At 46.4% G+C, this 17,203-nt stretch overlaps 2 protein-coding genes across 2 annotated transcripts in view; both read left to right on the top strand.

Moving 5' to 3' along the window:
* The first annotated feature begins 872 nt into the window (after nucleotides 1-872).
* EDEM2 (ER degradation enhancing alpha-mannosidase like protein 2) lies at nucleotides 873-9,294 on the top strand. Its single transcript, XM_054218609.1, has 11 exons — nucleotides 873-1,000; nucleotides 1,081-1,191; nucleotides 1,321-1,360; nucleotides 1,765-1,870; nucleotides 2,924-3,049; nucleotides 3,776-3,987; nucleotides 5,153-5,294; nucleotides 5,603-5,727; nucleotides 6,309-6,453; nucleotides 7,624-7,745; nucleotides 8,649-9,294. The coding sequence occupies exons 1-11, from the start codon at nucleotides 894-896 to the stop codon at nucleotides 9,138-9,140; spliced, it is 1,728 nt and encodes a 575-aa protein (XP_054074584.1). The 5' UTR covers nucleotides 873-893; the 3' UTR covers nucleotides 9,141-9,294.
* Nucleotides 9,295-13,378: 4,084 nt separating this feature from the next.
* Nucleotides 13,379-17,203, top strand: part of TRPC4AP (transient receptor potential cation channel subfamily C member 4 associated protein) — a 38,029-nt gene continuing 34,204 nt past the window's right edge. The window contains exon 1 of the mRNA XM_054218738.1: nucleotides 13,379-13,765. Coding sequence (XP_054074713.1) covers nucleotides 13,379-13,765 — 387 coding nt within the window. The remainder of the gene's footprint in view (nucleotides 13,766-17,203) is intronic.

Raw genomic sequence — 17,203 nt, 5'->3', positions numbered from 1 at the left:
ATCAGTGTAATCACACCAGCAGTACAGGCTCGGAAATCTTCCTTGACTTGAGGCACAGCACTGATACCCTCAGGAAACTCATTCCTCTTGCAGGTAACCAGGCTGCTGCGAGCCCAGCTGCCTCGGAGCCAGTCCTGCTTTGACATGGGGGAATACACTGGGATTTGAAGCCCAGTTCCAGTGTGGGAAGGCGACACCACCACATGGCTCGATGCGTGGACTTGGACACTGGCTTCTCCAAAGCAGGTCCTGATGCATCACATAAAACTCACGACAAGCTGGATTTAAATCAGAGGGAGAAAGAGTACAAGGATGCTTAGTCAGGAGGAAGGCTTATGGGCCAGGATCCTCTCAACTGATTCACGGGCCATTTCCAGACTGACTTCCAGACAGGAATGGCACTGAAGTAGTGCCAGGAACCATCTCCTCCTTCCACACGGGACAAGCACCTTCCTGGGCAGCTGGCACCATTGCCGGTAACGCTTCATTACTATAAAAACGTCACAGTGCGCGTTACATTTATTTTCAGGTCGGAGAATTACATCTCCAGTGCTGCCAGCTCCCTCAGGGCCTTCCCACCCGCCCGGGAGGCCCGTTCCTGCCCCTGCGCGTCCCCCCCCGTCCCTACGACGGGGAGTTACGGGCTCCAGTGAGGTAAGACGAGAACGGCACCCTTCTGTACGGAGGTAAGCGCAGTTATTTCCAGTCCCGACGACATTCATGGCAGTGACAACCCCACCGCCCCCTCACCACCACCCTGCAGCGCCCCGGAAGCAGACGCGCAGCGCGGGGCACTTCCGGCAGTGCACGCATGCGCTGCCCGCCCCGGCCGCTCCCATTGGCTGGAGGGCGGGGGCGGGGCGGGCGCGGGTGATGCGGCGGCGGGCGCCGCCATGCTGCGCTCCCTGGGCTCCTTCCTCTGCCTCTGGGCGCTGCGGCTGCCGGTGGCTCCAGCCGGCTCCGGCGCGGCCGCCCGCGGCCTGGACGTCGCTTCCTACCGGTGAGTGCGGGTGCGGGGCCGGGCGGCGGGGCCGGGGCTGAGGCGGAGCGGGGCTGAGCGCGGCTGTGTTTGTACCTCAGGGAGCGGGTGCGCGCCATGTTCTACCACGCCTACGAGCACTACCTGGAGAGCGCCTTCCCCTACGACGAGCTGCGGCCGCTGACATGCGACGGGCAGGACACCTGGGGCAGGTAGGGACCGGCCCCGGGACGGGGCATCGCCCCCGCCCGCCGCGGGGACGGGCCCGGAGTGCCCCGCTGCTGGGGGCCCCGGTCCCGGCCCCCTCCGCCGGGCCTCACATCGCTTCTCTCCCCTCACAGCTTCTCCCTCACGCTGATCGACGCCCTGGACACCCTCCTGGTGAGTACGAGCTGCCCCACACCTCCGGTGTATGCCTACTGCTGCAGCCCAGCCTTCAGCCCGCTCAAGGCTGCTGTCAGCCACTTCCACACCTGTTTTTTATTCAGTAGTGCCAGAAAGTAAGTTATTAATTGACCAAGGAGCGTTTGTATTTCACTTCCCTCCAGCCCTGAGAGGCAGGTGGCCAGAGCTCCCCGTCCCTGACGCCTTCTTACTCAGCAAAAAAGACCTAAAGCGTGTGAAGAAAATGTTTTGAGATGAGATGAAACTCTCGGTCACCTTTTTAGTACTATTTGCAACCAGTGATTTCGCAAAATAGTAAAACAAAACCAGAATTAGCCCCTAACATTGAATTTTCCCCTGAACTCTAAGCTGTGTTCTCTGTTGTTCTGCTTCCCCTGCAGATCTTGGGAAATGTTTCCGAGTTCCAGCGAGTTGTCAATGTGCTGCAGGAAGGGGTGGATTTTGATATTGATGTCAATGCATCTGTCTTTGAAACTAACATTAGAGGTGAGGTGGGGTTTTTCCATGGTGTTTATACTGGATTTTCTTCCTGTACAAGTCTCTGAACTGTACGCAGAAGTAACCTGAGGTAGCGGTCAGAGTGAATTTGTAATGTGCTTTAACAGGACAAGTAAACGCACAGAAAAATCCCAAACAAGTGTCACTTCCTTTTTGTCTTTGCACGTCACCTTTCTGCTTCCTGCCTCGACACAGAAGCAGATGTGGCAGTTTCAGTATTGTGACAGGTTTTAAACTTTGGAATAAATGTATTTTCCACTGAAACAGTACAAATTGTATACTGTCTTTTTTATGTACTGTTTTGGAATAGAGATTATTAATTTCTTGCTTTAGTGTCATAAAGTGAAACTTGTCTTTTTTTCTTGAATATTGCAAAGGCCTTTGGAATCTTGTACCCAGGTGAACGCCTAATTGCTTCAGTGCCATCCAGCTAAAAGGCACTGGCAGGGCATAAAACTGTTCGTTATGCTTTTTTTTGTTTCTCCTGTCAAATATTGCTGAGCCAGTTTTTGCAGCAATGTAATTTGTCTGTGTGTTTGTACTGTCACTGTTATGTGACAGTAGACAAAGCCTGTGAAAAGAGCTAATAAGTCCCTGCTTCTGGCAGTCACACTGAAATTCTAGGCTCTGGCCTAGACATTTTTCTCCAAGGAGTTTAAGAAGGTACACTGTATTACTTTACACAAATGTAGTATTAAGTTGTCATGAAGAAATGAAACAGAATTGCTCTCATAGAGGTTCATGTTCATTATACTGTTAGCTCACTGATTGTCTGCAGGGCAGTGCAGGTATGGTAAGGCAAGTAGGATCTGATGCTTCTAAAATATTGGAAGATATATATCTGCTACCCATTGCAAACAGGCAGGAAGAAACAAACCGCTGTTCTTTTGTGGCATACTGAATTAGGCTGTTAAGGATGAGCCATCTCACTTCTCCAGAAACATTGCCTCTGCGTCATGATAAACACAGTAAATAGAACTGGTTTCGGATTTCATTCCTGCCTCGTGTTCTTTAATTTGATTCTTACTGTGCACCTTCCAGTGGTGGGTGGTCTCCTCTCAGCTCACTTGCTGTCGAAGAAGGCTGGTGTTGAAGTAGAAGCGGGCTGGCCGTGCTCTGGACCTCTCCTCAGGATGGCGGAAGAAGCAGCTCGCAAACTCCTGCCGGGTGAGAACTTGTTTGGTTTGTGTCGCTGTGCTGTAGTTCAGGAGGTGACTGGTGTGTTTGGTGAAGATGGTGCTGCTTGATGTGTGAACTCATAATGTAGCCCTGCGTACCCTAGGCTCAAAGAAAGTTAATCTTGTGAAGAAAACATTGTGAAGTGCATGATACCTGTTGTATATACGCGTGCCAAGTGTTGTAGGCATTTAACACATCAGTTTGTTTGTTGCTTGCTAAGGGGAAATATATTTAATATAAATAAAGGCTGTGAATCAGCAGCTTGTAAAGACAAGAAGATGCAGCCTTATCTGCCCCTCTGTGGGATGCTGCTGGGATGTGTGCCCTGACCGCATGGCACTGCTTCCTTGTGTGGTGTGCACCCTGGGCTACTGCTGAAGAATCACAGGCTCAGCATTTGCACTTTGCCAACCAGTGTGTGTAATTCTATTTTGACTACCCTGCCCTTGCTGTAAATGAAGTCGGGATACAGTCTGCTACTCTGGGCAAGGTGGAGAAGATCTGCAGTACCTTTCCAGGACTGTGTAGCTTGGGATACACTCACTGCCCCTCCCAGGATCATAATCTACTTCTCATTTCGTTCTTTGTGGTTACTGCAATTGCTCCGGTCCCGTTCCTTGCCTGCATGCAGTGGAATGTGAGGCACACATTTGCTTGGCAGTGTGTCAGATGTAACAGTGAATGCTCACGTGAACCAAAAATATTATGTTTCAGCTTTTCAGACCCCAACCGGGATGCCATATGGAACAGTGAACTTGCTGCATGGCGTAAACCCTGGGGAGACCCCGGTTACCTGTACTGCTGGAATCGGTACATTTATAGTGGAATTTGCCACTTTAAGCCACCTTACTGGTGACCCAGTGTTCGAGGACGTTGCCAGGAAGGCTTTGAAGGCACTGTGGAAAAATCGCTCAGATATTGGGCTGGTGAGTGAGGACTGGACTTTAAATTTGATGGCCTGCTTTTTGTATAGTTTTGTGGATGCAATTCTGAGCATAAGAAGGATAAACAGAGAGGCAGTAGAACTAGATAAATAACCACACTGCTAATAACTGGGCTGAAGTCGCACGTTTGACATTGTTCCTGTACACCTGCAGCATCCGCATCTCAGCTTTAGTGGTGCACCCCAACATTATGCCATTGTTCTATTCCATAGCAGATGTGGGTGGGAGACAAATGCTTTCTACTGGGTATTGCAGTTTTTGTAACAGCAGCTGTAACAGATTAAATAGAAGGTCTGTCTAATGCCTTTTGTGCCTATGGAAGAGAGTAAGAGCGTGACAAGTCCAACAAGATATTGCCACCCTCTACAGCTCTTGTGTTTCAGGAGTATCCAGAGCTAGAAGTGTTATCTCTGTGTTCACTGTCTCCTGGGCAATTGTTTTTCAGTTAGGTTCAAAAAGCAGCTATAGAAATTACATGAAGTCCTAGTGTTGCATATGTGAAGTGGAAGAGATTTATTCATATGCTGTTTAAAGAAGCGTTTCCTTTTGTTTGCTTTGGGATCTGTTTATTTTTGGTTTATGCCCCTAATCCTTGTTCAAGAAAGAAACTGAATAGCTCGGTTTTTTTGCTCTTTGCTAAGCAAGTTACCATTGTGTATTTGATTATTCATCAGCTGGGTCTCTTTCTAGACTGAAGAGTCCCAGGTTTGAAGGATCTACTTAAATGTTAGCATGGCAGCTGTCATGCCTTTGGCCTCCATCTCTGTATCTGTACCTCTTCATCCTCCCTCTATCTTTTGTAGGATGTGAATTAGGACCAGACACATCGTGTTGAAATTGTGCATTTTCGAAATAGCATAATGGTGTTTTGTTTTGGCCAGTGCAGTGTTTATATTGGAAACATAAAATTCCAAAGTTCTATTTTCTACAATTTGTAGTTCTCTGATACTGATAAATTTGTCTTGTAATGGACAAAATGCTGGTTGATGTGGACACTGTGAATCTGTGAAATGGACGGTCTGAAAAAAAGGTCAAGGTTTTCTTGTGTGGTTGTGCTGTGGGGAATTTTTTATTATTATTATAATTTAGCAGATTAGCTTTATTTCCACTTTAACTTCCTCTTTCCTCCTCCCCTTGCTTCTTCCAGGTTGGTAACCACATCGATGTGATAACTGCCAAGTGGGTGGCCCAAGATGCTGGCATTGGGGCTGGAGTGGACTCCTACTTTGAATACCTTGTCAAAGGAGCCATTCTCCTGCAGGACAAAGAGCTGATGTCCATGTTTCTAGGTGAGCAGTTTGTTTTCTGTGTGAAGGGTCCCAGGAATTCCTCCCTGACTGCACCTGTAAAAACGCTACACGAGGGACTCTGGAAGAAGACGAAGAATCTAACAGGATGCATTCAAGACTGTTCCTGAAGCGTTTGTTGTAATACTCTTGAACAATCAGTGATAGCAAAGAGGTGCCCAAGTGAGCATCCTGAGAAGTCATTCATTTGACATGGCTCAAGTGAAAAAGGGGCTTCTATCAGTCTTAAAAAAAAAAAAAAAGATTTTTTTTTTTTGTTGGATTATCTACCCATCTATGTTTCTTTATAGAATATAACAAAGCTATCAAAAATTACACAAAGTTTGATGACTGGTACCTCTGGGTTCAGATGTACAAAGGAACAGTGTCCATGCCCGTTTTTCAGTCCCTGGAGGCCTACTGGCCAGGCCTACAGGTAAGAGCTGTCATACCAGTAGCATATGGTGATTTTGTTAATCTATCTTGAGTCAGCCTCTAATATAAAAATTAAAAGTATAACGCTCGTCTATGCTGGTTTAAAAGTTTATCTATTGTCTATAAAAAAAGCCTCCCATTGAGCATGAAGGGAGGGCAGTTTTGTTGTAGGAAACTCCACTGACAAGGGGTCTCGTAATCCAGATCGGGACATAAGGCAAAAGAAAATCACACCTCTTTTTCCACTGCCTTATAAATGCTTTATTTGTGTGAATACTTTCCCATTGACAGATTTGATCAGTACTTAACATTTGGTCTGGGACTTTGTTATCCCCACTAACATAGACTGTATGCTGTGATTGACTAAAAAAAATACTGAAACAGAAAAGCAGCACCTATCTCCTTAGTTCTATCTATTCTTAAGGCATCATGCCTAAATATTATTTACACCATTCAGACCTGCTGAACAGCCCATTTCTGTCGCTATCTCTTGCTTTGACTATAGGAGTGTTTTTGCATCAGTTCCTGTGCTGTTTCTTGTTCACCCAGATGTTGCTTTGCTAATTGTTCCCTCTCTCTCAGAGCCTAATTGGAGATGTAGATAATGCCATGCGAACCTTCCTCAACTATTACACTGTCTGGAAGCAGTTTGGTGGGCTGCCCGAGTTCTACAACATTCCCCAGGGCTATACAGTGGACAAGAGAGAAGGATATCCACTCAGGCCTGGTAAGCAGAAATAAAATATAATAAAATAAAAAGAAGCATGGAGTTGTGCTGTTGCTGTAGTGGTAAGATCAAATATTAGCAGCACCTGCCCTCAAAAAGTTCCCCCCCAGTTTTGCTTTGACTTAGTTCCTGCATGTGTTTAACCAGTGATTTTCATAGTCAAAGCTACATTCCCAAAGGCAGGGCTACCTTTTAAAAGAAGTAAAGCAGCGTTACAATATAAAGGGGGGTCTTTTAATTAGTTGGGTTCATATTGTAGGATTTGACATGTTTAAGTGTTAGACTGTCAGACATGGGGTATTTTAAAGTCACGCGAAATGCTAATGTGACTGCCCGTGTCCTTTAAATTTAGGAAGCGAAAGTGAGTATGAATAGGCCACTCTAGCTCTGTTGGATTCCTGAAATAAACTAATTCTAGTTGCGCTAGTAAAGCTCAACATATAAGAGGGATTATGTGTCGTCTGTGATACTGCAATGAAATGATCTGTGTTTTCTTCTGTTTTTTTACAACTCTGACCAAAAAAAAAATAATTCACACCTGATTATTAGATCAGTAAAACTTTGTAAATGAAAATAATTAATTTTGTGTTGGTCTGAGTGTTCAGGTGACCTCCACATTGGATACTTCTACCAAAAATATTCATCAGCGTTAACTTTCAAATGTATTATAGCATCCACAAAGACCTGTTTCTTTAGAAAGTAAACACAGCACAGTGCATGCGTTGCCTGTATAGAGTATGTCCATAGTGCCTGTTTTTGTGGTGGTTTAGATACCCTGTTTCAGAGGCTTACGGTGTTGTTTAAAAACTGTATTTTGGGGTTGAACTTCTGGTTTCTAATCCTTTCTAGAATCATCTTTCCTTTCTTCCTTTGACAACTGAGTTTTAATCCTTTTCTCTCTTTCTCCCCTCCTACTCCCTGAGTGTGGGAGGGAAGCATTATTCACTCTTACCTGAGCTGATGCAGTCTGGTTACAGTGAATTTCTTTGCAGCACATCCCTAGTAAAAGCAATATCTGTGCTTTAAGCCAGAGGAAATACAAGGCAAGCTAGGCTGTTTACCTGATCGTCTTAAAGTAGTATTGTTAAGTTATTTCGAGGAATATCTCATCTTCCCTGTGTACATGGTTTGGTAATCTTTATGCTTGCAAATGTTTGGGGGTTTTTGCAGAGCTGATTGAGAGTGCAATGTATCTGTACCGTGCTACAAGAGATCCCACGCTCTTAGAACTGGGAAGAGACGCAGTGGAGTCAATAGAGAAAATCAGCAAGGTGGACTGTGGATTTGCAACTGTAAGTGCTAAATCAACTGCGAAGTTGGCTAAATGGCTGCTAAAAATGGGGTTTTAGAAAGTGTTCTCATGAATCATGTTTTGCCATTGAGTCAAGTGATCGCTTTGGTTGAAACATGACTTCTTTTTCAAACAAACCCCTTGGTTGAAACATGACTTCTTTTTCAAACAAACCCCTTGGTTGAAACATGACTTCTTTTTCAAACAAACCCCTTCTCTGTGAAGCTGATCTGGTAACTGCCAGTCATGTTTCTAGTGGTAACTTCCCTCACAGCCTGAACAGTGGGACAAATTTTGTCGCTGGCTGTTGCACCAGAGCCCAAAACATGTGAAAGCATCAGAAGCTTCTCCTGCCTCCTGTATCTTAGTAGGTCCTAGATGTTCCAGCTCAGCAGGAAGGCTCATGCAGGCTCTCTGCCTCCCAGTTGTGCGATGCTGCTTTCCCGCTATGCCTTGAAAATCTGATCAAACATAAGAGAACTGCAGCGCATGATTTCTCTAAAATCATTTAGTAGAAGATTTCAAACATACTATCAAGCTCTATTTTACACAAAAACTCCATATGAATATTGGGAATTAGGCCTTATGATTTGGGAAATAGGTAAAAGCGTTATGATTTTTTTAGTGGGGGAAATGTTGGGAAGCTTACTCACTCTTCTTACCCAGGTAGGAAGTGTATTTCTCCTGATCGTTAGTTTCCTGTTCCTTATCACTAGACTGCTAATTCAAAACTTATGAAACTTTGTTCATTATTTGCATACAATTGTTTAAAATACAGGGTGGATTGGTGCCATACTGTGCTGTTTAACTGACATGAATTGCAAGCTGATTTAACTTTCCCACCTAAGTTTATAACTTGCTGAATCTGATATAACCGTAATCCACTGTATTTCTTGTCTTGTAGATCAAAGACTTGAGAGATCACAGACTGGATAATAGAATGGAATCCTTCTTTTTGGCTGAAACAGTAAAATACTTATACCTCCTGTTTGACCCAGACAACTTCATTCACAATGATGGATCAGTCTTTGATGTGGTGACTACACCGTATGGGGAATGTGTCTTGAATGCTGGAGGATTTGTCTTCAACACCGAAGCTCATCCTATAGACCCTGCTGCGCTGCACTGCTGTAGGAAGCGTAAGGAAGAGCAGTGGGAGGTGGAAGACTTGATGCGGGAATTTTACTCTCTGAAGAAAACCAAGAAATTCACTTTAAAAAGAACTTCCGACCGTGGCGAAGGGGAAAGTCCAAAAGACCCTGAAGATGCCCCTTCAGAGAAAAGTGGAGAGAAGAGAAACTCTAAGAAGAACTCACACTCCCTCCTGAGTTGCCCCAGTCAATCTTTTAACTCTAAACTTGCAGTACTGGGACAGGTCTTCCTAGATAACACTTGATTCATAGAATTTTATTATCGGTTTAAATTATTGATGCAGACTCTAGAAATATATTTTTATAGTTTCATAATGGAAAAAGTCATACCTCACAATGTGAATTGTATTATGAAGTGAAACAGCTTCCCATTAAATTCTGCTACTGCTGGTTGATAAACTGTGGTTCGGATACCAGCTGCTAGTGCTGTAAAGTTGCTTATCTCGAACCAATTGGTTGCCTGAATAGCAAACAGGTGTTCAGAAAGAGAAAGAAAAGTCTACAGGTTAGAGATGCCTTGTTTATGTCATTCTGAGTTTGTTTTGAAGTTTTACAGGCTTATGCAGAGTCCACAGCTTGCTTTTTTCTATGAAAATGAGCTTGAGCAGTTCCCTGTCATAAGGGGAAAAGCAGGGATTACTAGATGTAGCTTCATGTCTGAGACTGTAACGTGCTCCACCTTTTATCTTCAGCCTCTATATGAATATGTCGTTAGCCTGAGAGATTGATGACCAGTTGCGAAAACCTTTTGATTTTGAGATGGAGTCTCAGATTTGTAGATCCAGCCTGTCTGTCAAGCATGAAGGATGGCACGGGGGGAGGAGAGCAGTTGCGACGTAGAATATTGCTTGGTTCCTCTGTATGTAGAATCAGTGTGGGTCAGTACCACCTGCCTGAAACCAGGTTTAGTAAGCATCCAGGTAATGCCATCTGCAAACTGAGGTGGGGTGTAGACTAGCAAAGGTTTGATTTACCCTGCAGTGGAGCTTGCGTTCTTCTTATAGAATCTAACATGGTTTTCTTCTGAAATTTCCCCATTTCCTTCCTCTTTTTTGCTTCCCTCTGGGGCCTCACTTGCATAACTCCACATCAGCCACCTCAGGCAGTGAAGTTGGCCTCAGGGTAGACCTGTACTGTGCGTAAGGGTAGGATGGAAGAGGATTTTGTTCAGACTGAAATGTAACTCTCCTGTGGTGCAGGAGGCAGCTGAACAGACGTTCATAAGCTGCTGCCTGCAGCAGGCAGTGAGAGAGCTCCTTCTGCCCTTTCCTCTATTGGAACCCAGGCTGCGTTTCTGTCTGAATAAGTTTCTTAACAGGTGAAAGGCATGTGACCTCTTGGCGTTCAGCTGACTTGACAAATCCAAACCTTTAAATGTGTTATTGATGTCTTTTTTGATGGGTGTATGCAGTGACCTGAAAGAGAGAAATCAGTAGTGATAAAAAGGGTTCTTAATTTTAAAGAAAAAGGAGGTGGGGGCAGAAAAATTACGGGCTTTCTTCAAGCCTGATGGAAGTAGAGGAGTCTGGAGCAAGCACAAACAAATATGGTCATTTGAGTGGGTTAGAGATAAGGGATAAATAAATCTCTGTGGCCACTGAAATACTTAAATACAACTGGTTCAATGCCCAGACTTTGATTTGGAGGTGCTTTGAGAAACTATTGGTTTTGTCTTGATCTGTACTAGTGCTATAAAGTTACATCAAATCTGCACTCCTGTCCTTCAGGATGGAAATCCTGTTGCAGTTGTGAGTAAACTGCAGTAAGAGATACTTGCAACTTTGGACAGACAGACGTATTGGAAGGACTGGTAACCCGTACAGGTCCTGCTAGTTCTGTATTTCTCCTTTCCTTCTAGGAGGTGGGGCAGCTGCTGTTCTAGAACTACTGCTTTTCAGGGGAGGTACTGAGAGAGGAGCACCCAAAAATTGAGGCATTGTTAGACAAAGATGGAGCTCTTATTAGCAGCTCCTTGTTGTAACCATAAGGTTATCTTTTTCTTTTCCAGCTGTTCATACCTCACATGCTATTCATTGTCTAATCTGTAGAACAACAAAATGCAGGCCTTCTCCAATGGCTTCACTCGGTGCTCGGTCCTGATTCTCTCTCAGCGTTGTCCCATGCATGAATTTGAGGAAAATGAAAGACTTGTGGGAGAGGCTGCAGGTTACCAACACGGCAGATCTGATAATCACGGCATTTTGGTGCCCTCACCTAAGAGGCTCCAGTAGCATAACTAGCAGCTAGTAACCGTAGGAAGTAAGATCCTTCTGCAGCACATCTGTCCACAGCTACTGTTCTACTGTGAGTAAATAGGTGGATCTTGATTAGTGCTACAGCATGGTTGAGTCAGAATAACACAAGACAACTTTAATTTTGGTTTGTTCCTGTATTTGAGAGCAACTACCATCTTACTAAGACCTTCTTTTAACAAAAAGAACTGTGATATGATTTCTTAGGATCCTTAGTAAGCCTTTTCTTTAAATGGAGAACTGTGTGACTTGGCCGAGCTGCTGGAGGGCAGAGAGCCCGCTTGAGCCTTCATGACACGTGTACAAGTCGTGCCATGTCGTAGGCAACGTGATGAAAGACAGATGTTTGGGAATCTCTCTCTAAGGGATGACGGAATGAAATCATTGATGGCTGACTGTCCCACGAGAGATCAGATTCCATTCCCTCTATGTATAACGTAAGAGGTTCTGCTGTTAGTGAGAACTTGATGGATTCAAAATTACCATCACAAGTCATCTGGGGAAAAAAAAAATAAAGCTAAAACTTATGGTCTCCTGCTGCCTCTCCTCCCAGGGGCCTCACAATGAGGGACATCTGTGGGAAGAGATGGCAGGTCCATTTTGGCATATTCCAGCTGGAGGGAGAGCTCCAATCGAGCAATATGGTTGTGTTAACAGAACCTAGAGGAGTTTTGTCGGGAATCCAAAATGAGATGTGCGTGAAACACAGACGTAGCAATTTGGGATGGTTTCCAAACGAGGCAGGTCAGCACTTAAAAGGTTCCACCTACAGTGTGTACTCACGGCATCTGTCAAAAGCTGGAAGGAAACTGGATTTTGCTTGAGTTGTGACAGATAGCACAGAATCCAAATTTAGCATTTGATGTTGATGCCGTCCTTGTAATTGTTTTGCGTTGGCTTTTTTTTCTCCGCTCTAAGCAGCCTGCAAAGCCCAAAACTTCAGGCCAGATTTTCTGAGGTATTTCAGAAGCAATTGTTTGGATTTGGAGAGGCTGTGGATTGATGAAAGATCAGACAAGCATCTTGTGAAAGACTATTTTAATGTAGCTAACACAGGAGAAGAGAGAGGAAAAAGAGTCAGAGCTTTGCATGAATACCTGGCAAATGGCAAAAAAACATACCAAAAAGCAAGGTGCAGGGGAAGTGCTAGGAATGGGGACTGAGAGCAGCCTTTTGTTTTTGAGGCAGTGAAAAGATTGCCATGTTTGCATTTCTTCAAATGCAACGCTTAGTGGCTTTCTGCGGACAGCAGTTTATCTAAACAGCAAGTCATCTGTTAGCAGATCTTGCCTTTTACAAATAAAACTCTGGCCATCATCGGGCCCACCCATTATTCATGGTGGTGAAAAGTGAGGTAAGATGCTGTAAAACTTACAAATACATCACCTGGAGGCCATCACAGCACTGGTTAGGCAGCGCTGTTAAGCTGTTAAGCATTGTGTGGGGGGTTGGTGGATGAGAAGCTCAATGTGAGCTGACAATGTGCCCTCACAGCCCTGAAAGACCCCAGGTCCTGTGCTGCAACATGGCCAGCGGGATGAGGGTGGGGGCTTCTGCTCCTCTGCTCCGCTCTGGGGAGACCCCCCTGCGGTGCTGCCTGCAGCTCTGGGGCCACCAGCAGCAGAAGGACATGGACCTGTTGGAGCGGGGCCAGAGGAGGCCCCGGAGCTGCTGGGAGGGCTGGAGCCCCTCTGCTGTGAGGACAGGCTGGGAGAGCTGGGGGGGTTCAGCCTGGAGAAGAGAAGGCTCCGGGGAGACCTTAGAGCCCCTTCCAGTCCCTAAAGGGGCTCCAGGAGAGATGGGGAAGGACTCTTAATTGGGGAGTGGAGCCACAGGACGAGGGGAAACAGTTTTAAACTGAAAGAGGGGAGATTTAGATGAGATATCAGGAAGAAATTCTTTGCTGTGAGGGTGGTGAGCCCCTGGCCCAGGTTGCCCAGAGAAGCTGTGGCTGCCCCATCCCTGGAGGGGTTCAAGGCCAGGTTGGATGGGGCTTGGAGCAACTTGGTCTAGTGGGAGGTGTCCCTGCCCAGGGCAGGGGGGTTGGAACTGGATGGTCTTTAAGGTCCCTTCCGACCCAAACCATGCTATCATTCTATCACTACGTGCCCTTGTGAAAAGTCCCTCCCCATCTTTCCTGTAGCCCCTTTAGGGACTGGAAGGGGCTCTAGGGCCTTCCCGGAGCCTTCTCTCCTCCAGGCTGAAGGGAAGGGCCAGGCGAGTCCGTGGCGATGGCCGTCAGCCCTCCGCCCCTGCTGCACTCCCCCCTCCTCGTCCCCGCCACCTCATGGCGGCCTGTCCCCCTCCTTCCCGCCATGCCCCGCGGCGCCTCTGCGGACTACATTTCCCAGCGTGCCCCGCGGCGGCGCGGGCCCGGGCGGGGGCGCTGCGGGGCGGCCCTGGCGCCGCTCCGTACAAAGCGGCGGAGGGAGGGGGCGCTTCCTGTTTGTCTCCGGCCGAACCCAGCGGCGGCCATGGCGGCGGCGGCGGCGGGCCCCGGGCCCGGCGGGGGGGGCCGGCGCAGGGCCCGCACGGCGGCCACCGGCACCACCACCAACATCCTGGCGCAGCTCCGGCACGGGCAGCTCAGCGGCTGCGGCCTGACGCGGGGGGCGCAGGTACGGGATGTGGGTGGGTGTGCGTGGGGGGGAGCGGGGGGGCTGACCGGGCCCGTGCAGAGCCCTGAGACGGGGTTCCGAGCTGGCGGAGGCCTGCCGCGCCTCATGCCCGCCCCCCAACCCATTCGGCCTCGGACGGGGCCTGCAAGCCCGCCTGGCAGCCCGGCCGCGCAAGGCCCCGCTCCGTGGAGGGTTGGGAGCGGGTGATCGCCGGCCTTCGCGGCCCTTCGGCGGGGCTGAGCACCGGCTCCCGCCCGTCGAACCTCTCCTGGAGCTCTGAGGCCGGGAAGAGCCTGGCCGGCCTAGCGGGGCCTGCGGCCAGGTCTGCTTGGAGGCAGCGTCTGGCGAAGCAGCCTCTCTCCGCACGGAGTCGGGCTCTCTCCGGGGCTCCCCGGCCTTCTCTGCCCGCTCGGGCCCGGCCCGGGCACTGGAGGGGTGGCCCTGCAGCCGCACGCTGTGGGGAGGAACGATGCCTCTGTGCCTTCCTGCTCCTTCTCCCTCCTTCCCATCCTCGGTCTCCCTGTTGTAGAAAGACTGTGGAGCAGGACAAGCACTTGCCATGCTGTAGAAGAGCCGTTTTCCTCACTTGCTTTGGTTGGTGATAGAGGTTGTGGCTTTCTCCTGCACAGAAAGGAAGCTCTCCTGTGAACCGTAACAGTGCAGCATCAAAATTTAAGCATATTTGATGGACAAAGGCAACCTCATAATATTAGTGCTCAGGAGACCTTTTAGCTCTGAAATGGGGTAGGTTTTATGCTGGTGGTTTTCCATGAAACTTTTCCAGTTCCGTTTCCAGTGTCATCTTTCCCAGTTGATGATGCTGGGAAATACTGAAAAATGAAATCAGCTTGTTAACCTAGGCTTGTGCCTATCGTGTGCTTATGCTGGCGTTTTTAAGAAGCTGCTCACAGATAATGGGCTATTCGTTTCTTTTTATGGAGACTAATTGGCATTTATTTTACAGATTAAATATGAAATGCTGCAAAGACTATGAAATTGAAGCATGGGATAAAGAACTTGCATTTGGGCAGTGACTTATTGAGCTAAAGTATCTTAAAAGAGTTGAAATGGAATAAAAAAAATGGGATTTCTCTTAAGTGGTTTTCAGTAGTGCAGACAACAATATTTTCCTTGATTAACAAGGATTCTGAGCAATTACTAAGAGAAGACTTGTTCATCATAAACGTTCATTTCTCGCTCTGTAGTTGAGGTAGGTGGAAGAGCAGGAGGTGATTTTTAACAGCTTTTTTGTCCTTATTGTGCTGCTTGCTCAGACACTAGTTTGGTTAATACTTAAGAAAAGCAAATAATTTGCATGGATTTAAACCTGATATTGTCTCTTTTGAAGGAAGTTATTTCCGTGGGATTGTTTTAGGAGTGTATTTCATACAGCATGTGGACAAAGCAGCATGTTGTCTCAGGAACTTCCCTGTCCGCCTCTATACCCTTGCTGGCTCGCTCCCCCACAACCATAACCATTTAAGTCAGATAAACCTGTAACAATGTTGTGCACCAACGTAATCTGGTACCTCTGTTCTGGGCTTTGGTTTGCTTGAGAAATGCAGTGGTACCGTGTTTTAATTTGGGGCTTTTATGAATTGTTGGAAATAAATGCTGAAGCAAATGACCAGGCTTTTACAGTAGTCGAGGAAACTTCTGCTAGTTATATCCTTCTTCTCATAATGCCCAAGTTTGAGGTGTATTGTTTGGGGTTTTTGCTGGGGTTTTGTTTGTTTGTTTTGTTTAACTTTATGAATTTCAGTATCACTGTGCTGCCCTGAAAGACTTAAAACTTAGACGTCTAGGGCTCCCAGTGCCTCATAAATGCTCTAGGAATACATTTTTAAATTGCCTAGGTGAAGGATGGGGAACAATGATTTTGAATCCCTGAATGATTTTGAACTTTGTAAATTACGCGTCTCTGTACTTTTACCTTAAAGGAGTTTTTTGTTTTTAGACAATCTAAATAGAAAGCACTTTGATGCAATTTATAAAGAAGTATGAGGCAGTTTTGGGTGCTCATCTTTTTTTAAGTTCTGTTTTTTATCAAAATGTTTATGCTTTTCCTGCAGTTGACTCCTCAGCAGCAGTGTGGTACCCCTTGCTTAAGTTTCTCAACTCATTTGTTCCTCAAAAGCCGAAGAGCAGATCAGGTTTCCAACTGTTGTGTTGGGGTCTAGAAGAACAAGTCAGGACAATGTCCTTTGAGCTCTTTCTTCCCAAGGAAGTTTTGTGTCATGTGCTGCACGGACTGCACTGCTGGTATCCCATGAGGAAGAGAAACCCTTTTTGAGATCTTAATTCAGAGAGATTGGGAAACACAGTTCCTTGCTGTGATGCCTGCCATCTGAGTAGCATTCTCCCACAATGTTGTCACTGTATTTCAGCATCTGATCTCTGGGAGACAATTAGTACCTTTCTGTAGGCAGAAGTGGCATTTATTCTTAAACAAAGCCTTGCATACTATTTTTAGGTGATCCCAAGATCCATTTTGGTATGACGAAAGCAGGGGCTTGTCTTTGAATCAGTAAGGATAATTTTTGACACGCCTGCATCTGAAGGTTCGTCAGCCTGATCTTACAGGGAAATAAAAATATTTTTGACAGCAGCAGCCACCTGAATATCTGTCAGTTTTGAGGCCAGCTAAGGCTCTGAAATCTGGATTCTCATGTGTTCTTGCTGTACTTGCCTACCAGGAGCCGTAGCTTTCTTGCCGGTTGGTCTCTTTGCTTTATTATTAATAATAAGAAGGCTGATGGGTAAGCAGATTTCAGTAGATATTGCTATTATCTGTTCTTATGTCCATTTTAGCCATATTGCTATCATCAGCTGCTGCCCTGGATGCGAGCCTCAATCAGTGGTATCAGATTGCATAACCTTGTGTCAAGGTTTGCCCTAGCACCGAGTACAGAGCGAGTGAAAGGGGCTTTTCACATAGTGGAAAACCAGAAGCAGGCCAACTTTCCAGAAGTGACACACATTTTCTAATAAGGAAAAATATTGCTTGGTGAACTGGCTGTTGTGTAGCCCCTCTCCTGGCACAGCTGCGCTGGCTGCAAATAAGACATGACGAGGTTTATGCTGCAGTTCCTTGAAGGCAAAGGAACGTTTTGGCTCAGCTGATCAAGCTGAGATTCCCTTAGCAAGAGGGCACGCACTTCATCTGCTGCAAGCCAACTGCAAAAAGCTTGTATATAACATGAAACCAGATGATATTTAGGTGCAGCTATGTGAACCCCTGGAGACAGAGCAATACAATAATGGATTAACCAGTGATTTGTTGGCAAAACAGTGTGCTTCTGGTGCAGTCCCAAGAGCAAATCGTCAGCGCTGGTCTCACTCTCATAGGATTGCCAAAGCTTAGCTAAAACAATCAGAATGGAAAAAAGAGACCATTATTCCAGCTGTATTTCATGATCTGCTATCCCTAGGAATAGA

This window comes from Rissa tridactyla, chromosome 12, assembly GCF_028500815.1.
Source record: "Rissa tridactyla isolate bRisTri1 chromosome 12, bRisTri1.patW.cur.20221130, whole genome shotgun sequence".
Lineage (NCBI taxonomy): Eukaryota > Metazoa > Chordata > Aves > Charadriiformes > Laridae > Rissa > Rissa tridactyla.
Note: the sequence above shows the minus strand (reverse complement) of the source record. Positions and strands in the feature narration are given on the sequence as shown.

Coding starts and splice junctions, on each gene's coding strand:
- EDEM2 (XM_054218609.1), top strand. CDS start 894: ATGCTGCGCTCCCTGGGCTCCTTCCTCTGCCTCTGGGCGCTGCGGCTG. Junction 1,361..1,764: donor ACGCCCTGGACACCCTCCTG/GTGAGTACGAGC, acceptor CTTCCCCTGCAG/ATCTTGGGAAATGTTTCCGA. Junction 7,746..8,648: donor TGGACTGTGGATTTGCAACT/GTAAGTGCTAAA, acceptor CTTGTCTTGTAG/ATCAAAGACTTGAGAGATCA.